Genomic DNA, 16,684 nt, shown 5'->3' on the forward strand with positions numbered 1-16,684 from the left:
CACAATCACACATAACAACAGCAGAGAATAACAATAATACAAAATAAAAACAATATGATTTCATTATTTTGGAATAATAAAGAAAATAAAAGAATAATATACAAATAAAATATAGAATAAATATTCTAAATAGCACAAATCCTTCATCACACAAATGAAAACACACTAAAGGAACTCAAATATACCACTATTAACAAAAACTAACAAACAAAACCTAAAACTAAAACCTGGCCTTTCTGGCCTTCCTTGATGCAAAATCATCAATAATGTCATCATATGAAACCTGCTACCATATTGAGTGATTGATACTGATGACAGCAAGGCTAGTGAGCCATTCCTGACACATGGTTAACCTCAGGTACGACTTGATCAACATCAGCTTTGAAAAGCTCCTCTCTGCTTGAGCCACAGTGACTGGCAGAGTAAGTACAATCCTGAGAGCAGGATTATCAGAAAAACAAAACCGTGCAGGAATTATAGGCCTGTATTTATAATATGAATGAAATGTGCGTTATTTGGAAGAAAGTCGAGGTGACTTTCGCCCAATAATTCCATTAGAGAACTGGACCCCCCACCCCCCATCCGTTCTGTTTGGGAGAGACCCAGAGGTGAACTGCACCCCCCTCCTCTTTCCCCTCTTCACACAGCTTCTGAGCACGGCACCTTCTCAGCAAGCAAGAGCACCTGAAGGGGGCGCCAATTTACCAAATCCCCACACAGTAATATGATAGATAATAGAAAACCATTTAGCGGCGCAGATGATTTTTTTTTTCACGTGGTGGTGCCGCCCCCCATGAGATGCCGCGTGACATAAATGGTTTGGCATTCATTTAGCTTGTTTACATTACATTGGTAAAATCTTTTGGCAGTGCTGGCATCATGACACATAAATGTAGCCACTTTGTCATACGTTTTCTGTCCCAGTTGGCGCTTGGCCTGAAAGAATAAAGAATGAAAAGACGAAAAATACACAAGACTAAAATGCATGCAGCATCTAAACCTATGTAATCATATTTTTATAAAAAAGGAAATTAAAAGTTGTCTCACATAAGTGCTACAGGAAGAGCGCAGCATTTTGAATGTGGGAGCAGTCCCCAAATTCATTCCATCCTTGAAAAATTCAGGCAACTTAAGAAGGACACCTCCGTTGGAATTGTGGAAAAAGGTCTCTGCCTGTGAGCCTCCTTCAATTCTGTCTTGAAGTCGCCCATAACGCTGCAACCAGTCATACTTGTGAGGACAGAGGGGGACAGCTGCTTGCCCATGGTACCTTTGGGTCTTGTGCTGTCCAACCTATTGGATCAAGAGACATGGCTTTCCTCTCTGACCAACTGATTAAACAATGAATATGCCTCTTGTGTGACTTTGATTTTTATTATCATGTTTACACGGATGATGCTGTCACTTGTCTTGGTTCTGTCTGCGTTCTCAACCTCCTCCAGCATCATATTGATGACGACGCCCTTTCGGTGGCCAGTTAAGGCGATGATGTAGCCTCCCAGCAGTCCAAAGAAAAAGTTTAACTTTTTTCTGTTTAATGGGTGCTTCTCAAGGTAACCTGTAAAAACAGAGGAAGAACACTGTATGCATAAACTTGTAATGTGACGCTCTTTGGCTAAGGACCATAGAGGGATCAAAGAGATAAGAGATCAAAGGGCCACACGCTGACCACAAAATGCCACAAAGACCACTGTGTTTTACTATTTAAATGAGAAGAAATCACCAAATCACCAGACCAACATACATACATACGTACGTACATAAAAACCCATTTTCTGCATGTAGGTCCCTGTAATGTAAAAATCTGCAGGGCTCTATCTTAATCCAAAGCTGTGCATATGAACCTACTATGGTTCAGCCCTGGATCAACTAACATTATTTCATCAACGACCACAATACTCCACAGAAAGTGGAAGATGTCCTAGTCATCAAGGCGACTAACACAGACTTGTGCGAAAGCTGCAGAAGCAAAAACAGTCAAAAATTAGAAAAATGTAAAGTGTCACCAGTGATGAAAAAATACTCAATCCCAACACTGGACTCAAAGTATAGATAGTCCTTGTCGAATATTATTAAAAAGTAACGGGTGAAAGTTGCTCGGTAAATTTTTTTTTTATGTTTTCTGTGATTTAACTGCATTTATTCTCATTTATCAGTAGAGAATAAGGGTACACCCTTATGTCATGGTGTTCGAGCGTGTCACAAAGGTGAAAAATAATGTCTCCTTCCTCCGTTTTGCTCGTGGTAGGAATACGAATTTATCAGCTTGATCCTACGGCTTGCAAAAAAAAGAAAAAGAAAAAGAAAAAAAAAGCAAATAAAACATTTTGTTTTTTCTTAGAGGTTACCGTTTGTGCAGAAATACACTTTCCTCCGCGTGAAAACTTGTTTACCAGTCTCCTCCGAACAGCTATTCATTTGGAAGAGCTGGAAGGCCTCGACACGGTCAGACTACAGTAAGAGAGGATCTGAATCATAAAAAACAGCTGTTGACAACAAAGAGTTGTACGCGGGTCACTCACTATAAATACTTACAGATTTAGTAGAGCGCGCTGAGCGGTGTTTTGGGAGATCGGATACGTCTGTCGGAGTGTGCGGACGAGACAGCGGGGACGAGGATTTTGTGCCGACCGTCCGTCGGTCTAAAAACCGTCTGAGACTCTGCCGTGTTAAGCGTCAACAGCTTAACACGGCGTTCGCCCGTGCGTTTTTAGCACGGGCGAACCGGACAGCCGCCTGGGGCGGCATCACATGGGGGGCAGCACAAACAAGTGAAAAGAAAATCATCTGCGCCGCTAAGCTGTTTTCTATTATCTATCATATTACTGTCTGGGAAATTGGCCAATTCGCGCCGTCCCCATCTCCCACCATGCACCACCAGCATGTGCATGTAGAAACGGCACCCTGACTGAAGGTGCCAAATCGCAAACAATCAATGAACCAATAAATGACACATCTTAATTGCACTTCATTTTATTGACCACTAGATGTCCTAGTCGAGTACTGTGTCATTGAAGCCTTGGGTAATGAACCTTTTTTTTTTAATCAGGTGTCAAGGCTACCAGGCCACCATGCCCCCTGGGTCACGGGGCCGCTCTGGACAGTAATGTCCAATAGGCCACCATGCCCCCTGGGTCACGGGGCCGCTCTGGACAGTAATGTCCAATAGGCCACCATGCCCCCTGGGTCACGGGGCCGCTCTGGACAGTAATGTCCAATAGGCCACCATGCCCCCTGGGTCACGGGGCCGCTCTGGACAGTAATGTCCAATAGGCCACCATGCCCCCTGGGTCACGGGGCCGCTCTGGACAGTAATGTCCAATAGGCCACCATGCCCCCTGGGTCACGGGGCCGCTCTGGACAGTAATGTCCAATAGGCCACCATGCCCCCTGGGTCACGGGGCCGCTCTGGACAGTAATGTCCAATAGGCCACCATGCCCCCTGGGTCACGGGGCCGCTCTGGACAGTAATGTCCAATAGGCCACCATGCCCCCTGGGTCACGGGGCCGCTCTGGACAGTAATGTCCAATAGGCCACCATGCCCCCTGGGTCACGGGGCCGCTCTGGACAGTAATGTCCAATAGGCCACCATGCCCCCTGGGTCACGGGGCCGCTCTGGACAGTAATGTCCAATAGGCCACCATGCCCCCTGGGTCACGGGGCCGCTCTGGACAGTAATGTCCAATAGGCCACCATGCCCCCTGGGTCACGGGGCCGCTCTGGACAGTAATGTCCAATAGGCCACCATGCCCCCTGGGTCACGGGGCCGCTCTGGACAGTAATGTCCAATAGGCCACCATGCCCCCTGGGTCACGGGGCCGCTCTGGACAGTAATGTCCAATAGGCCACCATGCCCCCTGGGTCACGGGGCCGCTCTGGACAGTAATGTCCAATAGGCCACCATGCCCCCTGGGTCACGGGGCCGCTCTGGACAGTAATGTCCAATAGGCCACCATGCCCCCTGGGTCACGGGGCCGCTCTGGACAGTAATGTCCAATAGGCCACCATGCCCCCTGGGTCACGGGGCCGCTCTGGACAGTAATGTCCAATAGGCCACCATGCCCCCTGGGTCACGGGGCCGCTCTGGACAGTAATGTCCAATAGGCCACCATGCCCCCTTGTCGCGGTTGGAAAAATCTCCAATCCCATAAAAAACCATTTTCTGCATGTATGGACTTTTGGAGAGAAGAGAAACACCTCTCTCACAGAAAAGACACAATGGAGCCTGCTGCTATGACAAGCATGGGAGTACAGGTCAGTGGATCATTTACCAACTGGTTTTGATTTTCATCTTCAGTGTAATAACTTCTTCATCCCATTGGCCAGCAGATTCGTTTCACAGATAACAAGAAAAGTAAGTTTGCTTTAAAAAAAACCCAAAACAAATCATTGAAATCCTGATTGTTTCTGTGATTTAACTGCATTTATTCTCATTTGACAGTTGGAATTTCTGAGGAGTGCAGCATGCTTCATAGATCTGCTGATGAGCTGCAGCTTCACTCAGGGGACTTAAGCAACTTCCCCATGGTGGCTGACACTCAAACAGATCAATGCACACAGCCAACAATTATGGACAGGTTAATAGGTGGTGCAACAATGAGTACTCTGGTTGACAACACATATCCTCTGGGCACTCTCATGCTCCTTTCTCGGGCTGTGCAAAGTCCCCCGAGCAGGCCCGAGATCCTGTGCACTCTCATTTCAGTCAGGGTGCCATTTATTTACATATGCTGCTGGGGCATGCGGATGGCTCCCACATTCTCCATAAAGCCAGACACCACCCTGAGTCATGGTGTCGTCGATACATGCATATGCTGGTGGGGCATGCTGGGAGATGGGGACGGCTCCCACACGCTCCATAAAGACTCTCTTTTCATATTGTTGTATAGTTTTATTTTTATATATTTTCGACTTGCACTAAACTTAATCTTATTTTATTTTATTCTATCCTATGTTGTATATTTATACACGTTGCACTGAAGGAGATGCTTTTCATCTCGTTGTACATGTGAAAGATGTATAATGACAATAAAAGGCATTCTATTCTATTCTATCTAATTCATATATTATATATCTATTGCTCTAAATACACTATCAACACTACTCTCAAAACACCTAACAAACGCAACAAACCGACCTACTCTGCAAAGAAAAATTCAAATGACCGTCACTAAACAGAGCTATTCTATCTCTGAACACACTCGATCCCGCCACGTGACTCACATGACAAACCGAACCAATCAGGTAATTCGTATGACGTCCGAAGCACTCACCTGCTTCGAACGTCAGGAACCAAACCACATCTCGGCACAGTGGTTCAGTACAATTGCTTCATGAGCTACCGCGCATGTGTCGGAGCCTCGAGTGTTAAAAGACCATCACGAGCTACGACTCCCACACTCTTCCAACCTAACCACCACCTTCAGTCAGGGTGCCGTTTCTACAGGCATATGCTGGTGGTGCATAGTGGGAGATGGGGACGGCGCCAATTGGCCAATTTCCCCATACAGTAATATAGATAATAGAAAACAGCTTAGCGGCGCAGATGATTTTCTTTTCACGTGGTTGTGCCGCCCCCCATGTGATGCCGCTCCGGGCGGCTGTCCGGTTCGCCCGTGCCAAAAACCGCCACTGGACACACCTACCTTAAGATTAGAGAGCAAATAAATAAGGACTTGGCTTGGGCTTGGGCAACGAAATCTCGTTCACTATACGTACTTGGGATGTGAAGTGAATGACATAAAGTTCTCTGAATCTGAATCTTTAGTGTTCAAACCATTCAAAGGCCATATAAATGGAGCACAACTCAACACATCTAAGGAAGTGCGTTAAAATATTTTGTGACAGCGTCTATTGATCCAGCTGTAAAATAAATGTGCACATGATCCGAGTATCTGTGATCTGTATACCAATAGAAAACGCTCACTAAATTTGTCTTTTTATTATTTGTCTTTGAAGCAATTCCATATCTGTTTCAGGTAGGCTACTTTAAGCTGCTCACAGGGATTACTGGCCAAATGACACCTGGGCAAAACTTGTAGTGATGTCTAATGACATGTTTTAATGTCCTCAACACCAGATTTTACACAAACATGCAAAAAAAAAAAAAAAAAAAAAAAAAAAAAACGCAAAAATTCAGACTCATATCTACATGTTAACTACTGAATTGTCATTTGAAACTCCCTCTGCATTTTTATTTTTATTATCATTTTTATTATTGATTAATGTGGCAATTATTTTCTAAATCAATAAAATATTCTCTTGGATTACAAATTTTCAGCAAAACATCTGAAAAGATCAGATCTGAAAGCCATTGTTCATTTCAAAGTCAAAAGAATTTGCAGAATCTGCTCATTTTCCTTGTATTGTAAGATTAAAAAAAAAAAAAGACAAGGAACTGAGCAAATCCTGAGAAGGTGAAACCAGAGAATGTTTATCATTGTTGATGATTTTTTTCATTGTCATTTTTGCTGCACTCAGTCATTGTCAAAAATATTTTATTGATTGACTGAACATTTAATGGACTGACCGGCTCAACCAGATTGGTTTAACAGCACATTTAAGACACTGACAACAGAACAACCGACTAATAAAAATCTACCCCTACATAAAACAGGCCAAATGTAATAGAGAAAAATAAAAGAGCAGATCAACGGACATTTTCTGAGAAGTATTAAAACTCATCATGTTCCAGATGTGCGCAGCATGTTTGTTTACACATTTATTTGTAGCCAGTGCCATTTTTTTCTCTTTAAAGGATAGGGCTCTTTAGCAGAATTAAAAAAAAAAAAAAAAAACACTTTTCATGAAACACTCATCACAAGAGTCTGTCGTTATTATTTCAGTCATTATTATTCTAGAATAGTAAAATAGATTTTAGAATAGAAAAAGACATTAGGTATGTTGCATTGTAATCATATCTAATCATTAAATCCGAAATGTTCTGGCCTAATGCGGTGACACTGGACAAGATTAGCTTTAAAACCCTCGACAGGTGGACTGTGTGTGTGTGCGCGTGCGTGCGTGTGCGTGAGTGTATGTGTAGGCGTGGAGGGGCGTGTTAAGAAAGGAATAATTGTCCTTCCCCTTTGGCCACTACATAAACTTCATCAATAGCACCGGCTGATGTTCGAGCCCGTCCTCCACGTGCGCAACGGGGTGCAAGGACTCAAACAACGACAGCTTGGTTAGACCTGAATCCACAAACTGGGACAATGACAGGGAATCACTGGGGATATGGAAAAGAGGACGGTAAGATCTTGCAGTATCCTTGCTCCAGGCGGTGACTTCACTGCTTTCGCATCCATAGTGGAGACACTGAATCCCCTGAATATAGAGAAAATGTCTGGTGTTACTTGGTTTTGCTGGGGGCATTGCGTGTTTTATCCTTAGGAGTAACGTAGATGCTAAAATGGCTGTTAATGCGAGATTAGCTCCATACTTAAAGGGTTGACTGCTGTAACCTAAAGCTGACTTTCCCCAAGGTTTGTCCTTGGCTCTTGAGTGAAAAACGTTGCACTGGATCAGTGTTACGGCCAATATACACTCACCGAGCGCTTTGTTAGGAACACCTGCACACCTGCTTTTCTTCATGCTCTCATCCAATCAGCCGGTCGTGTGGCAACAGTGCAATATATAAAATCATGCAGATACAGGTCAGGAGTTTCATTTCATGTTCACATCAAACATTAGAATAGGGGGGAAAAATGTGATCTCTGTGACTGTGAGTGTGTCATTTTTGTTGGTGCCAGACAGGCTGGTTTGAGTATTTCTGAAAATGCTGATCTCCTGCTGGTCTCAACAGTTCAACTTAGAATGGCACAAACAACAAAAAAAACTGTGGATGGTAATGCCTTATTCATGAAAGAGGTCACAGGAGAAAGGTCGGGCTGGTTCTCTCACTCCTGTCAGCTCAAAACAGAAATCTGAGACTCCAGTGGGCACAGACTCACCAAAACTGGACAGATGAAGATTGGAAAAACATGGTCTGGTTAGATGAATCTTGATTTCTGCTGAGGCTGCAGATGGTACGGTCAGAATTTGGCATCAATAGCATGGACCCAACCAACCTTATGGTGTTCCTAATAAAGTGCTCAGTGAGTGTAATTTTTCAAGACAGTGTGGTCACTAAACAAGGCCTGGTCCTGGGTTTATTTCACTGATTTACCTTTGGTCTGGAGCCAAATGCAGAAGTGCTGGGTCTAAAATGTGCTGTTTGTTGCTCACTGTCTTATATGACAAGGTCCTTCTGTATGGCACAAGAACTACCCTGTTGCCCAGGGGGACCGGCAGTCTCCCATTGACATCATGCCTCACCAGGCTTCACATGACCCCAGTCTGGGCCCGATTGTCCTAAACTACGATCAGTGTACCTCCATCAACATCGCCAATAATGGACACTCTGTAGTTGTAGAGTTTGATGACTCAGATGACCGTTCAGGTAAGAAAAAGTTGGACTTGATTATTTTTTTTACTTGTGACTTAAGTTTCTAGAATTTTTTTCCCCAGTTTTTAATTTTTAATCAATTAATTTTTATTTATTTATTTCAAATAAATATGTTCTGCTTTTATATCTGCACAATCCTCACAGATGACACTTAGGTCAAGATGCACTGAGAAGAAAGAGAAACATGACTAAAGAGTAATGTCTAGGCAGAGACCTTGTGCCTTCATATGATAAGACCTGTCATTGTATGAAAAAAAAAAAGAAAGACTGCCATGCAGTTATTGACAGAGGCCACAGTTCAGGGAATCTTGGCTCTGATATATGCTGTCAGCCACATACAGTGGAAGTCTGTGCTAAAAGATTACTTTCAAGAGACATACACTTGAAAGGTGGGATTACCTTGATTTTCAGAAAGTGCAAATCATGTGCAAAACTGCCCATAATCAAAGGTTGCAAATAAACCTCTGATTATGCTGCAGGAAAGTGCATCCAGCAGTTAACTGTATGAGTATCTGTCTGCTGGACAAGAGATGTAATAACCTTAGGTGTTCGCAATGGTTATTATGACCCTATTAGCTTTTATCACAGGGTGGATCCATGTTAACCACCCCATCATTAACATGAGTGATAAGCTCAGAAGTGAGAGGCTGTTTGGCTCAGATAGTTTCCACAGAGCAAGCAAGTGACTATCACTGAAAATAATTAATGAAAGAGGAGACGTAGCGAAACTAATGCACCTCCTGAGCTTTTTTCCATAATTCAAATGAGCTTCCCGAATTCCCTAAACTTGTTGTTGTCACTTTGCTGTGTCTATGACTGGGTCTGGTTATACACATCCACATTGTTTCAGTAAGAAAAGGAGGATAGAATAAAACTAAGAAAAGTACGGATGTACACTATTCAGCTGATTTCAACTGAAAATCTATTTTGTGATGATGTCATATCAACGTAAATGTTTTAGAATAAGAAACACGACAGGAGTAGAGACCAGACATAATTGTAATAAATATATCTCTCTTCTCATGCAGTCATTAATATCACCATTACCAAGGTCAGGATTTACAACATTATCACCTTTAACTACCCGATTCAGCACATTTATAAGTGGCTGGCTAATAATCACCTCATTGACAGTAAATACTCAAGCATGTCTAAATATGGTATTCTTTATATCTGTTACTACCACATATTTGTAGCTGAACAATTTTCTTTTAAGAGATCCCCCTGTTCTTGTGGTTGTCCTACATCTGCACTGTAAGATGAACAATTTGAGTGCTTTGCTCTTTGTGCCACTCCTGCCGAGTTGATCTGACCTGGACTGATGTGGCTTGTTTGTCAGAAAGATGTCAGCAACATCACAATGAATAACAATCAGATTAGACCAGTGTAGAAGTCCATACCGAGCAGTGCAAATCGCAGGCTCAGAAAGCAGTCTAATTATTTCATGAAGACGTACATTAAAATATGCTATTAATCCTTGTTTGCAAATGGTCTTGAATGGAAAGTTAAAATAAAACTATAAGTAGCTTTAGCATAGCTTCATATGGCAGAGGACTGGCTATTTGCATCTTAAACTAAAGCTTGTTCCTCGTAGCTCTAATGATAGATTTGTTGGTGAAGCCGACGATCTGTCTGTTTGTGCTCATGTCTTAGCTTTGAGTGAAAATTTGATTAAAAGTCTGCTGGGTGTCACCAGGTTGACTCATCCTGGGTGTGTGTGTGTGTGTCCTGCCCTTCAGTGGTATCAAATTGTTTTGATGGTGCTACAAACAAGGACGCTCCGTGCAGCATTTTCCTGGAAAGCAGTTTGTCTCACGCCCACAACAGAAAGGCTGTGGACCTTTTTCTTTTCTTTTCTTTTTGAAACCTCTCCTGTCATCTTCTACAGTGATCTGGGGTGGCCCTCTTGACAACGCCTACAGACTGAAACAGTTTCACTTCCACTGGGGCGGAAAGGGCTGCCATGGCTCTGAGCACACTGTTGCGGGAAACAGCTATGCATCTGAGGTCAGTGTTTGGGATCTAAATCAGTATGTCACTGTCTAATAAACACACACACAGACACAAACACAGACTAACCCAATTTTGAATGAGGTGTGTAGTAAGGTATATGTGCTAGAGTATTTTGCTGTGAAATAAAAATAAAATACATCTTAAAAACAACAAAAAATTACCAGCATTTTTTTTTTCTCTGTGTTAAAACAATGAATACCCCAATAAAATTCCAGTTGATATATATGGAAAATACTGGCACAGGATTATGCTATCAGTACACAGGGATGACTAGAATGTAATATGCATGACTTCAGTTAATTTATTTAAACTATTTTAATTCTGTTTTTTTTTTGTTCCCACCCTCTAGCTTCACTTAGTACACTGGAATGCTGTCAAGTACAAGACGTTCGGGGAGGCAGCAGCAGCTCCCGATGGCCTTGCTGTCCTCGGCATCTTTTTGGAAGTAAGATTTTTTACTTGAGTGCAGTCCCATTTGCTGTCCCTGTGCCGCCGTTCCTCTCCATTTTGTGTTAGTGAAGCAGTTACAACAGAAGTGAAGACAGAATGATGAGTTGTAGTCCTTCGGTCCTCTTAAACCAAGTGTATTTACGAAAAAAGATTTGATGTGAATTCTCTCCAAAAGTCACAGATCAAATTAAAAAACAATCTGTCTGCTATGAAAGGCAGGTGATGACCACAGATGGCTCCACACGATAACAGACACTCTGTACATGGTGAAATTTAAGGTGAGTGCTATTGTTGATTGTTACTGGATTTTACTACATGGAATGTTAGTGTGGTTTATGACCTGCTCTTTGCAGTATGGCAGTCATAAAAGCTGTTGTCTTTGTGCTTCTGTTACAGGGCAGCGTCACAGATTTCAAAGGTTTCAACCCCAAGTGCCTCCTACCCAGCAGCCTCCACTACTGGACCTACCTGGGATCACTGACAACACCCCCTCTACATGAGAGCGTCACCTGGATCATCCTGAAGGAGCCAATCATTGTTTCTGAAAAACAGGTGCATGTTGCAAAAATGTTAACAAAAATATTCTATAACATACAGAATAACATAAAATATAATGATTTTATAGCGATGCTTATCCTGCTTTAGAAATGAGAAGGCCAGTCTCCTTATCAGTAATTTGAATAATGGAAGTTTGTAGTTATATGTAAATAAATGTGATGAATCATCTACAGCACATTTCTCACATATTTTTGATTGTTGAGAGAGAGAGAGTAAGGTCTGGTTACTTTCGTCACTTAACACACAAACCTCTTATCTGTAGTAGTTATTTATTGTTTTAGATCATGTGACACAGCCATTCAAGCACAGCATTAACCCCAATCCAGCTATCCTGGCTGCAAGCCAGTAGTGGGAAACCTCTCTGGCACAAGATCCATATTTTCCTTCATTACAAATAAAAGATCTACCATCACTGCTTAAAAAGAGGCCATTACATCAGCAGAAGTGTGCAGGCCAAACATCTCTCATTCATAATGAATAAATTGTGGCTTATTGGAGGGGGGCATGGGCATTCAAATAGATAGTAGATAAAAGTGATATGACTTAAGGCACTGATGCTGCAGTTGATCAGTTAACTGTGAAATCCATGTTTTCTGACCTGCATAATGTTAAAAGTTACACTGCACTGGGCTTCGACGACCCACCACTTCCTTTGTTGTCAAACCAAAGTTCAGCATGGACTGGATCAGTATGCTAAGTTTTAGTAGATGTAGGGGGTGGATGGTGGTGAGGCTTACCTCTGTGCTGGAGCATCCAGAAATATACTGTTTGGCCAAAGTATGATGCTATATTTACAGACCACAACAAGCAGCCATCATATAATTCATGGGAGATGCCCTGCTAGGGCTGATTTGTTTTTATCCACCCCTCTTAGCACTGAAGTTAATCAGAACGTTTAGGTCAGATAACCCCAGGTTGTTGACAAGCTAAGCTGACTAACTGGATGTCTGCAGCACATGCCTTCCAGTTCTCCCTGTGGGCTGGCCGTGTGGCGACTGATGCCAGACTTTGGATTATACCCTCTCACTTTGTTGATCTTTTCTACTCTAGTTCCCCATTTTTAACTCCAGGACTCTACATGAGAAACCAGGCGCTTTAATGACGGTGACACCTTGAGTGTAGCTATGAATGATCTGTCTGTAAACCCGTGTCTGTAGCTTAACTGGGGGTGAGTTGTAAGCTAGGCAACCGGCCCTACAACCTCTGACTCCAGGCCTCAAGCCTTTGATCCCGTCCAGCTGATTATCCTGATGGATGGATAACTGCATTGGTACAGGGATTTAATTGAGAAATGCTTGCATGGAGACCCAACAGGGAAAGGCCCTTATGTAACAGAGTCAGCAATCAGTGAGTCACAACACTGCACTGGAAGCATAAATTCTGATTTTTAAAAATCAAAACAAATGGGGCTCAGGGCAGCAAAGTAAAAAGTATTTAGAGATGGACGAATATGTTGTCAGTTTTGGTCTTCATGTACTTGGTTGACAGTAAGATATAATAGAATATCTTATCCTTTTTAACATGCTTATAGTGTCTAGTGTGGAGTAAAGGCTGTGCACAGAACCTGAAAAAAAAAACAATTTCTTTGCAAAAATATTGAGGGAAAGTTCTGCCTCTCTGTTTTTCTCTCAATGCAGCTGGGCAAGTTCAGACTGCTTCTGTTCACTGGAGAGGAAGAGGACCAGAGGACACGCATGGAAAACAACTTCAGGCCTCCCCAGCCTCTCAAAGGCAGGAAAGTGCGTTCCTCCAATTAATGTGACCTCTACAGATCTGAAGTCATAGATTTAAAAAAAAAACAAAAACACCCTTTCAGACAACAGTCAATGCATTATTTTGTGTGTTATTTTTATCACATGGTAGCTTGCCCTGAGGAGGATGTCTGATTTACTTTGTGCAGAAGGGAAAAGTTCAAGGAGTAATTCTCATCACTGCTGCCATGTTGAGATGCACGTTTCCCTCTAGTGGTCAGAAGCTTTACTGGGAGAGGGAGGAATTAGTTTTTGAATGATATAGGGAAAAGCAAAACATAAAGCAATATAATAATATTAGCCATCAGCAAGCTTATTATTTGTCTTCCACTACTAAGTGCTATTTGGTGACATTTGGTGACCCCCCCCCCCCCCCCCCGCCCAGAAGGACGAGTTATTATTTTTAGATTACTTTCCAGATTTAAAAAACCTATGTACACAACTATTTCCTATATAGAAACCCTAACAAGAGCCCAATTAACTGATCTTTTTCCCTCCTCTCAATCAAACTCTGAATATACTGTTTTTGTGATCTTCTAAAGTGCATCCAGCTTGATGGATCACACTTCCTGTGTTTCTACCAGGCAGGAGGTAATACACACTGTTATTAACAGCTCGCCTCTGAGGCGTCACTTGTAAGAAAAATATATGCACAGTCCCGTATATAAATGCCTGACAGAGGCCCTGGTGTCTCACTTGGGTGAGTGATGGCAGCTTTGTGTAATGCTGGCCCTCATTTAGATTTACTTGGATTTTACTAATGCAGAGGTATGGCAGGGACAAACAACAAAGCACACACATGAATAAATGCACCTCAGTTATGATTGTTTTTATGTTGTTGATGTGAAAGAACATTAAACATGTAATTTACGGGTGGTTTGAATATTTTTGTAATGGATTCAAAATCTTGCCATGTTTGCTGAAATAAATAAAGTTCAAAATCACTATTTTTTTCATCTTTTTTCCCTATTTGAAGTTGTCATCAGATTTGTAGACTAATTTACAGAAATAAATCTTTATGCCCGTGATAATTTGTGACTTCATCTTTTGCTTCTGCTTTCAACCTAACACTTCTTATTTATGGTCTTGTATTTTTTGTGACTTGTCTGTGCTTCAGAATCAGACAAATGGCAAATGAGCAAAAGCAAACATTTACTGTACATTCATGAAATATAGTTAACAGTTTTTCTTCTTACCAAAAAGCATTGATCACTTTCTAGAACTGAACCTTGTACCTGGTATCAACAATATGTATTTGAAGGAGGCGTCACTCAAGCAAATGTTTAAACTCACTCTCACTGATCACAAGTAACAGCACTGGGTTGAAGGTAATTAGTAGCCAGGTTGTAGCCTAGAAAGGTGAGGGGAAGGAACATGAACTGATCTCAGTCAATTATTTACCAACTGTGTTCACTAAAAACGTTTTATTTGACCCTTGAATTCAGCATGGTGGCTTGTTTATACTTCATACAATCAGTAAACTAATATTATAATAAATGCCCATGAGTGTGGCTGAAATGCAGTAGGCCATTACACCTCTTTGCTCCTCTACATGTGTCTCTGAATGGTGCAAATGAAGGACAAATTTTCTTTTATGTGTCAATGAAGCATTATATCCCTGTTAAATCTATTAAATGAAATTAAGATTGGTTTAGAAATTTTAACAGATTTGAATCAGCATGATCTTTCTGTGATGAAAAGGAAAAGAAAAAGAACCTATTCTATTTCATCTCGACCCCGCCACGTGATTCACATGACAAACCGAACCAATCAGGTAATTCGTATGACGTCCGAAGCACTCACCTGCTTCAAACGTCAGTGACCAAACCACACCTCGGTACAGTGGTTCACTACAACTGCCTCATAAGCTACCGCGCATGTGTTGGAACTTCGAGTGTTAAAGAACCGTCACGAGGGAATACTCCCACACTCTTCCAACCTAACCATCGCCCTCAGTCAGGGTGCCGTTTCTACATGCATATGCTGGTGGTGCATGGTGGGAGTTGGGGACGGCGCCAATTGGCCAATTTCCCACACAGTAATATAGATAATAGAAAACAGCTTAGCGGCGCAGATGATTTTCTTTTCACGCGGTTGTGCCGCCCCCCATGTGATGCAGCTTCAGGCGGCTGTCCTGTTCGCCCGTGCCAAAAACCGCCACTGGTAACAAAATTAATTAAAGCGATTCAGTCTAACTAACCGAGGCAGTTAAACATGGTGCCAAAGCCAAGAATTTAAACTTAGCATAACGCCCAAGAATGTCTGAATACTCAAACTCTCAGCGATATGTGTGTGTGTGTGTGTGTGTGTGTGTGTGTGTGTGTGTGTGTGTGTGTGTGTGTGTTTGATCAACAGTTTGAACAGTGAACTAAAACTGCTTTCATTACCCTTTCTACACAATCTCCCTCCACAATTCTTAGCAAGATCCTCTCTGCCTCACCTCGCCCTCTGCTCCCTAATGTATTAAAAATTGGTGTTAGAAAGTCCTGATGTCCACCAAAAAAGGACATTGAATCAAAAATGTGTTTTGAACGGTTAAAATTATTGTGCCTTTAAAAAAATCTTACTAAATTGAAGTCAAGACTTCGGAGCACCTCGAGTGAAAAGGCTGTGAATTGTAAATGGCAGAGATGCAGAGAACTCAAGTGTCAAAATTGTTTGTACATGATTTATTCATCGTCAACTAATTTTCAATATGACCAACTTTATTAGTAAATTATTGGTGGAATACTGTAGATGTGTTAACAATGTTGACAAAGCATTTTTAACAATGTCTATGTGTGATGGCTGATCGAGGCTTTGTTGAAGCTTCGACACCTGATTCAAAAAAATGGTTCATTACCCGAGGCTTAAATGACACAGTGCTCAAGTAGGACATCTAGTGGTCAATAAAATGAAGTGCAACGAAGATGTGTCATTTATTGGTTCATGGATTGTTTGGGATTTGATTCGCTATGCACATTCTTGTTCGACTACACTACATGTTTGTACGGTTTCAAGCTGACACAATAAAATACAAATATGAAATATATATCTATTAAATACATAGGCTATATTATTTGACACGTCTGGTTGTTGTAGGAAACAGCGATATACTTGGCCTGATATTTTGTGTTATGAATCGTAAGCTATCCTAAAACAAGTCTAAACAGTCCATAGCTTAAAAGATGTTGAATACTGGGTGTTCACTCCCCAGATGGCAAATGTGATCTCATTCCAAATGTCTAATTCAGACCATGTTTGTTAATTTGCTTGGCTGATTGTAACCCTACATAATCTTCACTTATATTTTGTGTTGTGAAACATTGAAATGGTGCTGGTCCATTCATGAGATGTGCTCTACAAATACAGACTGATATCATTTTCACAAGGTACTGGTGCAAATACAGATTATACCATGGAATGTTTTGGGCTTCGTTGGTAAAGAAGTTTATGTGTACGTGGGTAAAGAGGGTGTGCTTGAAG

General features: G+C 41.9%; 1 protein-coding gene across 1 annotated transcript; it reads left to right on the forward strand.

Annotated features, from left to right (window-relative positions):
* Positions 1 to 7,130: 7,130 nt before the first annotated feature.
* Positions 7,131 to 13,568, forward strand: ca7 (carbonic anhydrase VII). The gene is made up of 7 exons (XM_041035311.1): positions 7,131 to 7,252; positions 8,244 to 8,441; positions 10,336 to 10,454; positions 10,810 to 10,905; positions 11,126 to 11,188; positions 11,307 to 11,462; positions 13,106 to 13,568. The coding sequence occupies exons 1-7, from the start codon at positions 7,216 to 7,218 to the stop codon at positions 13,223 to 13,225; spliced, it is 789 nt and encodes a 262-aa protein (XP_040891245.1). The 5' UTR covers positions 7,131 to 7,215; the 3' UTR covers positions 13,226 to 13,568.
* The last annotated feature ends 3,116 nt before the right edge of the window (positions 13,569 to 16,684 follow it).

This window comes from Toxotes jaculatrix, chromosome 1, assembly GCF_017976425.1.
Source record: "Toxotes jaculatrix isolate fToxJac2 chromosome 1, fToxJac2.pri, whole genome shotgun sequence".
In the NCBI taxonomy this organism is placed as follows: Eukaryota; Metazoa; Chordata; class Actinopteri; family Toxotidae; genus Toxotes; species Toxotes jaculatrix.